Source organism: Mustelus asterias, chromosome 15 (assembly GCF_964213995.1).
Source record: "Mustelus asterias chromosome 15, sMusAst1.hap1.1, whole genome shotgun sequence".
In the NCBI taxonomy this organism is placed as follows: Eukaryota; Metazoa; Chordata; class Chondrichthyes; order Carcharhiniformes; family Triakidae; genus Mustelus; species Mustelus asterias.
This window is the reverse complement of record NC_135815.1, coordinates 71510909-71523946: the sequence shown is the minus strand read 5'-3', so window position 1 is coordinate 71523946 and position 13038 is coordinate 71510909. Positions and strand designations below refer to the sequence as shown.

The 13038-nt window shown below is 41.5% G+C and overlaps 1 protein-coding gene across 7 annotated transcripts in view; it reads right to left on the bottom strand.

The window, feature by feature from the left end:
- Nucleotides 1–2296: 2296 nt before the first annotated feature.
- The window catches only part of LOC144504560 (filamin-A-interacting protein 1-like), a 250722-nt gene continuing 239980 nt past the window's right edge, over nt 2297–13038 (bottom strand). For 5 of the 7 annotated variants that reach the window (XR_013499668.1, XM_078230087.1, XM_078230090.1 and 2 more), the window contains one exon: nt 2297–3317. Coding sequence is in view for 4 of the 7 variants with exons in the window: in XM_078230090.1 (XP_078086216.1) it covers nt 3277–3317 (41 nt within the window). In the remaining 3 variants the exon portion in view is untranslated. Of the gene's footprint in view, nt 13017–13038 lie in introns of all 7 variants that reach the window. The other 2 variants (XM_078230084.1, XM_078230083.1) reach the window with 1 other exon arrangement.

The window sequence follows — 13038 nt, the reverse complement described above, 5'->3', positions numbered from 1 at the left end:
TTTGAAGTAGTTTGATTTTTGTTGAAATGCTGTAAGTGTATTGCTGACTGTCAGAATGCTAGCAAGTGTGAAGACTTACTCTAGAGTAATGACTCATGTTCATGCAACAAATTGCATTGCTTGGGCAATTTTCAAGGAGATGGGAGAGGGTTTACTGTAAAAATAATTCCAAGTATTTTCTTTCATTCCCAGTGCCTGTCTGTTTGTGGGAAAAATACATAATGTGACAGGAATTCTCCAGTCTCATGTCCTGCTGCTGCTGGCAACAAGAACGGAAAATTTGGCACGTAGCCAAATCTCTGTTCACTGCAGTGAGACCGCAAAATCCCAGCTGCAGGCAAGGTCGGAGAATTCCAGCATCTGTCAGTGAGGCCATAGCTGCAAATAAGACAACATGATAGTATGTACAAGGTGGACCATCTTTGTACATGACCCCTCTTTGTTTAATCAAGTCAGTTGTCATTGTTAACAATAAATTTAAACACAATCATTTAAGAAACATTGAATCAACTTATGTTAGGCTGGGTCCCACTAAGAACACTCAGCCACTCAAACAACAAGGCACCGGCAAGACTGTTTTAAAAAAAAAACAATTTTTCCTTCTCCACTTCCCACTTTTGTGTCCCCATATTTTCATTTCTGTCCTTTCTCAATCACTTATTTCACTTTTCTTTTTTTGTCTTCCTTTTATTTGCAACATCATTGGACCTCCTGTGTGAGGCAATTGGGAAGCTCCATGGGAAATTAATATAATCTTACAGGTTCCTCAACCAGCCAGTGAATGGAAGCTTCTCAGGTTGTCACAAGTAGGATTACATTAACAGTTCAATGAAGTTACTGTGAAAATTCGCTAGTCGCCACACTCCAGCGGCTGTTCAGGTACACTGAGGGGGAATTTAGCATGGCCAATGCACCGAACCAGCACGTCTTTCGGTGGGTCGGGAGTAAGTTTATTGCTTACATTTCAGGTCTGACTCCACCTGCATCATAAAATGCATGACTCATTCACAGATATCATAAAATCCCTACAGTACAGAAGGAGGCCATTCGGCCCATCAAGTCTGTACCAATCACAATCCCACCCAGGCCCTATTCCCATAACCCCACACATTTACCCTGTTAATCCCCCTAACACTAGGGTCAATTTAGCATGGCCAATCCACCCAACCCGCACATCTTTGGACTGTGGAAGGAAACCGGAGCACCTGGAGGAAACCCATGCAGACAAGGAGAGAACATGCAAACTCCACACCGACAGTGACCCGAGGCTGGAATCGAACCCAGGTCCCTGGCGCTGTGAGGCAGCAGTACTAACCACTGTGCCGCCTGTGGCCGCTTTATTCAAGCATAAAGGCAAATAAAATATTTACTTTTAAATAGGAGCCCACTCTAGGCACATTATATTCTAGGATTTTTTAAAAGAATATTGAGAATACTGAATAACAGTATTTTCTTTAGTCTGCTTTTCCTGTGCGTCATCGTTAGCTGCAGAGACAATGGGCTACTCTCAGATCCTCTGCCAACAGGTTTTTAAAAAAGCAACTGTTGGCAGCTGTTCAGTCTAAATTCAAGATAATCCCGGTCAGATTTTCTTTCCTTTTGTGTAGTAAAAGTCATATAGGTATCTTCAGGAATACCCCAAGCACAATGAGAAAGAGAGAAGCTGGCGAGGTAAAGACCAACACCTTACCAGTTCTTGATACAATGTATGAGGATTCTACTGTAGAGCATCAAAATACCTATCCAGTTCTATTTTATTATAATATTTGCATTTATATATTACCTGATCATGTTAAAATGTTTCAAACCACTTAAACCTTTGAAGTGCAGTGTTTTTATGCAGGCAACTTGCAGTGTTTTTATGCAGGCAACTCAATGATCAGTTAACTTGGATCTTCTGGTGCCACTTATTTCTGATCTACACATCATCATTCCCTACTCTTCTTAAAAATAAGAATCTTTAAAACACACCTGAATAGGCAGATGGACTGCAGGTCATCTGTTTAATTTAAATGGAGCTGCAGCAGCCTGGGTACAAAGAAATGGCAGATTCTGCATTTTTCCAAAATGATACATTTCCAACATAGCGTCACCTCCATCCCCCCAAATAACCTACAAGCCATTAGTCTTCCATTAGACTTTTACTTTCAAGCCTGCTTTTATGTTGATGATCACCTTGACACAAATGAGAGAAGTGAATTGTAATAAAAATAAAGTTAATCTTTAACCACGATCATTTAGACCAAAGGATAATCAAACACCTGCTGCAATTGAGAAATAAAAAAGGCCAAAGTGCTGAATTAAATATACAGGCTTTAATTATTTAAAACTTGGAATTGCAATCAGACAGTGTACTGTATATTTTTTCAAACCAGACTATTAGATGTGCAACATATTCATAAACAATTCCTCAAGATAAGGCAGCACCATGGGCTTGAAGGGTCACTTATTAGTCATTATGACAGCCAATTTTAAAATGACATCTCAACACACTGGTAGGTAACTTTTCAGTACAACTCTGCTCGAGGAATAAAACTAGGCAGGACAGTATTGACCTAGTTACTCTGACCACAACGTCAAGTCCAGAAACACCACTGCAAATACGATTTTAAAAAAATCAACAATCTTTGTTTTAAAATTTCAAATTCGTAAAGAATTCCAGAATTTATGGAGCAGAATAAATCTTCAGGTTTTTTTTTAAAGGTAGAGACGGAGATGTCACTTCAGAATCAAAATGGTTCATATTGAATGCCAGAAGTAAAAGGATAAATTATAAATTAATTTACACAGAAAATAATATTTGTGGCTTCTGAGCAAGGTTAGATCAGATTAACAGACCTGCCATTTATTCCTACACCTATGTGTTTTAAAGTTATATCACTCTGTCCGAGGGAGAAGAGTTGATCAATATGCCATGATGGCCTCAACTCATGGCACCATTTGCCATGTCCAAATTAAAAGGGACTTGTTTAAAAAATAAACTTCCTCTTTAATGGAACTGATCTGTTGCAGCAGACCTTGACACAGTGCCTCTTACTAACAGGGGAGAAATGATGGGTTAGCTGTATATACATCAAGTAAAACCAGAATAAAACCTTGAATTTCTTCAAAAAATATACAGGTTATGATTACAGTCTCTCAATGGTCAGTAGCATACAAGACTAGAGTCAGAGCCTTGGCGGCTGCAGCATAGGGCAGTGCTTCATTCAGCCAGCAGTAACGCAGTGCAACAAAATCACAGGCAGCAACGGGACGCTCCCATCAGTTAGAGGGCCATCATGCTGATGTCATCTGAACCTGATGAATGACTATGCTCTCTACAAAAAGACAGAGGAATAAGTGTGATTATGGTATCAAAGAGAGTGGCAACTTCGGAAAGACAGAGAACATTAGTCAGGATTTCTGTTCTTGATTGTTATACATAGATCCCTGTTTAAAAATATGCACATGGATGAAGGGTGAGAACACTATGGACAATCTACAGCCAGATATTTTGGTGACACTAAATCCAGGCTCAAGAATGAAGATTGGCTAATTTTGAGGCGCTCAGGACAATGATGACACAGCTCAAAATGAGTGTTAGTATCCAAGGAGAGAAGGAAGATACAAAATTAATAATTCACACACACAGACAAGGTTGCAATGTGTATTTACCAGATGATTTTCTCAACAGTGAAACCTTCCCTTGAATAAAACAAAATTGAATATATGTGCTTCCAGTATATAACTTTACAACATGTATGTTTGTAGCAGTGTTATAAAAGAGGTTGATTCCTCCCTCTGAACACAAACACTGAAATACGCAAAGAGTACCTCACCTTATAATCTGTAAAAATGTGAAAGTGGTGTGACTTCTAGTGATTAAATACAAAATAAATCTCTGACACACACTCTAAAATCAACACATAATTTATCTAACGGTGAACAAATGAACTAAACCATCAACAAATCGAATAAATCCCTTCTAACTATTGCTGAATAAAACAAGATTCTGATGGTATGCTGTTCAAATAAATACAATTCCCACTCATTAACAAAAAATAGAATTTTAGTCACTCTCTAAATTGCAATCAGGTTTTGTGTCTTCCAGAATATTCTGGGCCTTCTCTGTGATTCTTCTGTCTGGAACTTCTTTCTTCTTTGTACCTTTTCTATCTAGATGGTGCTTTCTTTAAGACATAGATGAAGCTATGAGAGCCAGTGATTCTCTCTATCGCTTGAGAGTTGAGAGCTGTTAGCTCTGGCAGGTGGCAATTGCTCTTTCCTTTTTGTTCCACTGCCCCCTTCTTTTATATCTGTGATGACATTTCAATATTTTCCACAATAGGATTGGATCTAGGTTGTCAAAACCATCAGAATTAAATTTAATGGGTTTTTAGTATCCAAGTGCCTGAATCAAATTGATTGGCTAAATTCAAAAACCTGTTGTCTTGGTAAAAACTGCTGCTTGGCCTTTTGATACAAATGTTTCAGTTTGGGCTCTCTATGTATTTGCATTTTACAATTAGTTTAAGTTTATTTATTAGTGTCACAAGTATGCTTACATTAATGCTGCAATGAAGTCACTGTGAAAATCCCCTGGTCGCCACACTCCAACACCTGTTCGGGGACACTGAGGGAGAATTTGGCATGGCCAATGCACCTAACCAGCACGTCTTTCGGACTGTGGGAGGAAACCAGAGCACCCGGAGGAAAGCCACGCAGGCACGGGGAGGATGTGCAGACTCCGCACAGACAGTGACCCAAGGCAGAAAGCGAACCCGGGTCCCTGGCACTCTGAGGCAGCAGTGCTAACAATTCTGCCACCGTGCCGCCACAATTTTACAAACACCAAATTCTAACTTCCTACCTTTCAATCTACAATTACTCAATCCAACTTCACAACAAGCACAAGGTTTTCCAGACAATATTACAGCTTAGAAGGAAGTCGTTCAGCTCTTTGTGCCTGTATAAAAGAGTTATTGAATTAGTCCCATATCTTCTCCATAGCTCTGCAAAATTTGCAAGTTACTCATGAATCTGCTTTCACCAGGTTTTGAGCAGTTCCTTTCTAGATTCTAACAACTTGCTTTGTAAAACCATTTCTCCTCATTTCCACTCTGGATTTTCTGCCAAAGAATAGAGTGATTTTAGTAGCCTCAGCCTCAGAATCCGAAACTATGGCGAGATGGAAGCCAATCATGACTTGTGTTTTTTGAAGTGCTGCTTCAATGATCTAGAATCCCTACAGAGCAGGAGGAGGCCCATTGAGCCTGCACCAACAACGATCTCACCCAGGCCCTATCCCTGTAACCCATGTATTTACCCTGCTAATCTCCCTGACATTAAGGGGCAAATTAGCATGGCCAATGAACCTAACCCACACATTTTTAGAACGTGGGAGGAAACCGGAGCACCCAGATGAAACACATGCGGACACCGGAGAATATGCAAGCTCCACACTGACAGTGACCCAAGGCCAGAATCGAACCCGGGTCCCTGGCGCTGTGAGGCAGCAGTGCTAACCACTATACTACTGTGCCGTAAAAGCAAAAGGCAGATCTGTTTTATTTATGTGTTGTGTTATTTGTGGTACTGGTTTTAAAGGATGTCATATATGCAATTAAAGAACATGGTTCACTTTAAGTTTTTTTTAAAATATTGATTATTAAACTAGCAGCAAATTTGATGCAGGTTTAGCCATTTTGCCCCTTTACGAATAGAAACACCGATCCATCTTTTTATCTGTACAATTTGTTAAAAATGACACTGGAAAAAACAGAAAATAAAAGCAGGAGTAGCCCATTCAGCCCTTCGAGTCTGCTCCGCCATTCATTATGATCATGACTGATCCTCAATTCAATATCCTTATCCCTGCCTTCCCCCCATATCCTTTGATCTCTTTAGTCCCAAAAGCTATATCTAATTTCATCAGACAACATTTTAGCCTCATCTACTTTTTATGGTAATGAATTCCACAGATTCACCACTCTCTGGGTGAAGAGAATTCTCCTCACCTCAGTCCAAAAAGGTTTATCCCTCATCCTCAAACTACAATCCCTAGTTCTGGGCTCCCTCACCATCGGGAACATTCTTTCTGAATCTACCCTGTCTAATCCTGTTCGAATTTTATAAGTCTCTATGAGATCCCCCTCACTCTTCGAAACTCCAATGAATATAATCCTAACCAACTTAATCTCTGATCATATGACAGCCCTGCCATCCCAGGAATCAGCCTGGTAATCCTTTGCTGCACTCTCTTTATAGCAAGGACATCATTCCTCAGATAAGGACAGCAAAACTGCACACAAAATACTCCAGGTGTGGCCTCACCAATGCTATGTACACAATTGCAGTAAAACATCCCTATTCTTATACTCAAATCCTCTTGCTATGAAGGCCAATATACCATTTGCCTTCTTTACTGCTTGCTGTACCTGCGGACTTACTTTCAGTGACTGATGCACGAGGACACCAAGGTCTCACTGAGTATCCACCTCTCTCAATTTACACCCATAAGACGGAATTGAAGGAAAGACCATAAGACATAGGAGCAGAATTAGGCCACTCAGCCTATCGAGTCTGCTCCACCATTCAATCATGGCTGATATTTTTCTCATCCCCATTCTCCTGCCTTTTCCCCATAATCCCTGATCCCCTATTAATCAAGAACCTATCTCTGTCTTAAAGACACTCAATGACCTGGCCACCACAGCCTTCTGTGGCAAAGAGTTCCACAGATTCACCACTCTCTGGCTGAAGAAACTCCTCCTCATCTCTGTTTTAAAGGATCGTCCCTTTGCCTGAGGTTGTGCCCTCTGGTTCTAGTTTTTCCTACTAGTGGAAACATCCTCTCCACGTCCACTCTATCCAGGCCTTGCAGTATCCTGTAAGTTTCAATAAAATCCCCCCTCATCCTTCTAAACTCCAACGAGTACAGACCCAGAGTCCGCAACTGTTCCTCATACGACAAGTTCTTCATTCCAGGGATCATTCTTGTGAACCTTCTCTGGACCCTTTCCAAGGCCAGCACATCCTTCCTTAGATATGGGGCCCAAAACTGCTCACAATACTCCAAATGGGGTCTGACCAGAGCCTTATACAGCCTCAGAAGTATATCCCTGCTCTTATATTCTAGCCCTCTCGACATGAATGCTAAGCAGCGAAAGCAGTGATATTAAATATTTTTTGCCATTTGATTTTCTTCTCAAGTATTCAGTCCTCAGGGTATGTTTGGTCAGCTCTGTTGCTCATTATCATAAAAGGAACCACTAAATAATAAATAAGCTATCAACATTTAAAATTAACTTTCAACTACAAAGCCCAGCTGCCAGAGGGATAAGTGGTTTACAGCTGATCAGACACTTGACTCAACAATTATTCACAGGAATATTCAAAGTTGGTACAATCTCATTTGGTTGGTTAGAAGGAATCACTGGAATGGTTGTAAAGCAGTGTTTTCATGTGTTGGGGGTGGTAGAGGATGTGGGGAGCGCTTTTTTCAATCTTGGGGTGGAGATGCCGGCGTTGGACTGGGGTGAACACAGTAAGAGTTTTACAACACCAGGTTAAAGTCCAACAGGTTTATTTGGTAGCAAATACCATTGGCTTTCGGAGCGCTGCTCCTTCGTCAGATGGAGTGGAAATGTGCTCTCAAACAGGGCACAGAGACACAAAATCAAGTTACAGAATACTGATTAGAATGCGAATCCCTACAGCCAACCAGATCTTAAAGATACAGACAATGTGGGTGGAGGGAGCATTAAGCACAGGTTAAAGAGATGTGTATTGTCTCCAGACAGGATAGCCCGCAAGTCCAGGAGGCAAGCTGCGGGGGTTACTGATAATGTGACATAAATCCAACATCCCGGTTTAGGCCGTCCTCATGTGTGCGGAACTTGGTTATAATGCTATCATGCTCCCTCCACCCACATTGTTTGTATCTTTAAGATCTGGTTGGCTGTAGAGATTTGCATTCTAATCAGTATTCTGTAACTTGATTTTGTGTCTCTGTGCCCTGTTTGAGAGCACATTTCCACTCCATCTGACGAAGGAGCAGCGCTCCGAAAGCGAATGGTATTTGCTACCAAATAAACCTGTTGGACTTTAACCTGGTGTTGTTAAAACTCTTACTGTTCAATCTTGGGAACATGATGTAGAATTGTAGTCACTGGATAGAAATTTGCAGTGTTTGTCGCATTGCAACTTCCCCTACCTGTTGTCACTGAGAATGCTTTACTTCCAATATCCACTAGATGGCACATTTGTTACTCAAATGGTCAAAGTTAATAGTACCAAATCCAATTGCAAAACACATTCATGGAACCAATCTCCTGGGCTAGTTTCAGATTGGAATTTTCCAGAGTTTCTTTCCACCCTGAATTAGCTTGAGTTTTAAAAAAAATGTAGTATTGTGCTCTCGAGATATCATATGGCTTGAGATGGATGGGGAATGTTTGTTACAGTGATACGTAAGGCACTGTGACAGTACGGGATAAGCTAAACGGATCGGGTATGTGCAACATTTTCATATAACCCTGGCTTCATTTGATGACTGCACACTCTTGAAGGTTCTTACTCATGGTCACTGACATCTCACAGGTACTAGGATCCCTCGCCATGTGAGAACCAGTACAGTAAGTATCAGCAACAGCTTGCATTTATACAATAGTTTTATCAAAACTTTAGAGGTGTTTCACAGGAGTGTTATTAGTCAAAGGCTATTTTATTACAAGAGCATCAAAACAGAGCTCAATCTTGCCTTCATGTGACGACCACATACACACACACACTTTCCAGTGCTCCCAATAAATTACTGTCGGGAATGAGAACCTTAATTGATTTTTCCTTCCATCCCTCCAGAGGCATTGTTGCCAATGTCCCAGATGACATCAGCTAACACAGCATGGACGAGGGATCAAAGCTGCACCAATTAGCCCCATTATTCGCAACTCCTTGATCAATGTAGCATGTAAATTGGTCATCTGCATTGAAGGGTTCTTGTGACATTAAAAAAAGTCTGTAATTTGTTTGCATAAATTTACTACCTTTGTACACTGTCTGCTGATCTGAAAGTCAAAATTCTATCCAGCTTAGTAACAAGCTGTGAAAAGAAAATAGAAACAGAATCTCACTTCAAAAAGATTCCAGACTGTTTCGATTCCATTACCTCATCAACAAAAACATTTACAGCAGCCTCCATTTAGTACAGGGACCCATTTTGCCATTAACACCCAGAATCAAGATAAACCATATTTCATAAAAGTTTTATCTTGTGTTTGGACCAATAAGCAAAAAGTTAGTATGCCAATAATTAGGAAAGCGAATATAATGTTACTGTTTATTGTGAGGGGAATTGAATACAATGGGATGTTATGCTTCATTTCTACAGGGCATTGGTGAGACCACAGTACAGTGTACAAGATTGGTCTCCTTATTTAAGGAAGGATGCAAGTGCATTGGAAACAGTTCAGACAGTTTTCTAGATTAATACCTGGAACGAACGGGTTGTTTAATGAGTAAAAGTTGGTCAGGCTAGGCTCCCCCCCCCCCCCCCCCCCCCCCACCGAAGTTTAGGGGAGTAAGAGATAACTTGATTGGAACATACAAGATCCTGAGGAGTCTTGACAGGGTGGACGTGGAAAGGATGTTCCCTCTTGTGGGAGAATCTAGAGCTAGGAGGTCACTGTTTAAAAATAAAGGGTCACTCATTTAGGACAGAAATGAGGAAACGATTTTCTCCCAGATGGTTGAGACACTTTGGAATTCTCTTCCTTAAATGATGGTTGAGGCAGAGTCCTTGAATATCTTTAAGATATTGGTGAATATATTCTTGATTAGCAGGAAGGTTCGAGAATACTTATCGGAGGTAGACAGTAATAAGGTTAAAATTAGATCAGCCGTAATCGTATTGAATGGTGGGGAAGGCTCAAGGGGCCGAGTGGCCTACTCCTGCTCTTAATTCATTTGCAAGCAGCATCAACTAATAATCTGGCTTTGTTGGGGACACCATCTGACCCTTTACTGAACTGGGTTCCTCAAACTCTTAGAATCATCGAATCTCTACAGTGCAGGAGGCAGCCATTCAGCCTGCATTGACAACAAACCCATCCAGGCCTTATTCCCGTAATCCCACATACTTTCCCTGCAAATTCCCCTGACAGTAAGGAGGAATTTAGAATGGTCAATCAACCTAACCTGAACATTTTTGGAGTGTGGGAGGAAACCAGAGCACCCGAAAGAAACCCACGCCGACACCAGGAGAATGTGCAAACTCCACACAGACAGTGACCCAAGGCTGGATTCAAAACTAGGTCCCTGGTTCTGAGAGGCAGTACGACCCACTGTACCACCTTACTTCTGTGTTCCTAACCTCTCAGCAGCTTTTCCTCAGGCAAGTTTCCAGATCTGCACTGACCACCTTGCATCCTCTCCTGACACCTGACCCAAAGATCTTACACTCTTGCCAGGAATGAGTTGGCTGGCCAGTTGGAAGGAGGGGACATGAGTGGTAACATCAGGTGGGATGGCAGGCAGGGTAATGTCATGCCCATTACTTATTTGCCTCTGCCAGTAGTGGGTAGGTGTCAGGTGACCCACCTACTCTTGAGCCAATTGAGCCCCTTATTTGGGAAGTTAAAGGCCATTTAAGCAGCTGCTTCTTCTGCCACCAGTATTTTGGAAGAATGAAAAGTACTTTTATTGAAACATCTAAGATTCCCGAGGGGGCTTGACAAGGTAGATGCTGAGATGGGGGAACATAGACAAGGGGACAAATTTTAAAAAAAAGGCATCTCTCAATTAAGACTGAGATGAAGAGGAATTTCTTCTCTCAGATTTAGCCTTTGGAATACTCTTCCACAGAGGGTAGTGGAGGCTGGGTCATTGAACATTTTCAAGGCTGAGTTAAGCAGATTTTTGATCCACAAGGGAGTCGGTGGTTATGGAGGGCAGGCAGGAAAGTGGAGTTAAGACCACAATCAGATCAGCTATGATCTCATTGAATGGCAGAGAAGGCTTGATGGGCCAAAAGGCCCAATCCTTCTCTTATCTCTCATGGTCTTATGTTTGGACACTCTGTTCCTCAAGGAGGGCCACTCCAGTGGAGAGGGCCACCCCGCGCCCTCTGGCCTCCTGATTGCAGCCCAATGCTCACCCTCTCTGGGGCCTGCCTGACTAGCCTTGGCAAGACTGCTGCACTTACCTTGAATGCGAGCCTCCTTCTGCTCCTGCTCAATGACTGGCTGCAGTTCCAGCAATGACCTCTGCTCTCAGTGGCACTGCTGAGCTTGAAGATTTGCTGGCCATCCGATTGGCCAGCACCTCTTGGAAGCCGGTCATCCTCCCTCAAGGGGAAGTGGATGCCATGATAATTAGCTGCCTGAGCGCTGAGCATTGCAGTATGGCTTTCAAGGCTGGTGGATGCAGGCTTGCGTGCTGTACTGGGCATGGACATCACTGCTGTTGGTGTTGCTCCTGCACTTATCTCACATGCTTCTGCCCTGTTCCAGCCTCACTTCTTTCAGCGTTGGAGGAAAATAGATTCATCAAAATTACTTATAACTGCACAATTGATCTGCCAACTGTATAGTCTTTGGACATCCATTCACCATGATAATACTGCAATTCAGCTCACTCCCTCTCCATCACTTTCAATACCCCTGTTCCAGTAAAACGTTTGACTCCATCTATGGTTATTCATCCTGCAAGTCTAAGAGCACAGACTTGCACATATTTGACGCATGAAACTAGATTAATGAGGCTCTTTTAATCCAGAAAAATTCCCTGCACAAGAGATTTAATTGCACAAAAATGAATGTTGAGACTTGAGAGGTAGGTTAAGGCAAGACCTAATGGGAGGTAAAAGAGGGAGAGTGGTTTAGGGAGGGAATTCCAAAGCATGGTGTCTGATGGCATGGTCACCAATAGCGGAGTGAAGGGAGGGGACATCTACAAGAGGCTAGAGGGATAAAATATTCTGGGAGATTTATAGTACTGGATGAGATCAGAGAGCCAGAGATGGCTGAGGCCATGAAGAGGTTTAAAGAAGAGAATGAGAACGTTAAATAGACAAAGATGGGGGACTACCAGCCAATGTAGGTTAGCTATAACAGGGGTGATGGGATATAGCAACCAAATTTTGGATGAGTTGGAAGATTAGAAGGTAAAAAATATACTTTGAAAACAAAATGGCATACAGTTCCTATTTATCTTAGCTGCAGTTCCTGAGATTTTCCATCCTCCACTGTTGAGAGGTTTTAACACACATGCAACACACCTCAATCCTGCTCCTCCAACATTTTGCACAGGTCAATGCCTATTGCCTTTACTGAAGGTGTGGAAGACTACTCTATATCATAAATATATCAATGTGAATTTTATCAGGTCTTCTGTTCATTCCTCTCCCTCTGCCTACATGTTGCAGTCAATCCATCCTTGTGAGATCGGAATTATTGTCATTTCTACAAAAGCCAATATGCACAAGGAATTTAGTTGAGATTAACTAAGCTGAAAGAAGAGACAGGAATTTAAAATCAATCTAAAAAGACAGCCACTGCAACAAGAGTACTCTTTCTGTAGGAAAGCTTAACAGGGAAAAAATTTTTTATTTTAAAAATTTCAAATAAGAAGCTTCTGAAATGTTTTGCGTTTGAAAAGAAATCGTAGGCTTGAAATATTGAAAAATGAGCCAATAGTGAAAAAAATCCCAACTTGCAGCATTTGTTGACTCAGAATGGGAATACTTTTTGATTCTTACAATAGAGGGATGCAAACAAAATGATTACCTAACAAGCATCTGCAGAAATCAATTAGCTCTCAAACTGTTATATTTAAAGGTGGTGTAAGTGCTGCCATCAGAAGCAGAAATATAAAAGCAATGATCTCATGGAAACTGTTGCCAGGATCCATACTGGAGGTCAGCAATTTGCTTGGTGACTTACCTCTTGTTAACCGAGACCAAACAGCGTACCTCAATTTACTTTGTTCTTTAATTACCAACATGTTTGAAAGGCTCCACAAGAGCTGGGGCACATTCTCTATGTTAAGCAGAAGAAAGCA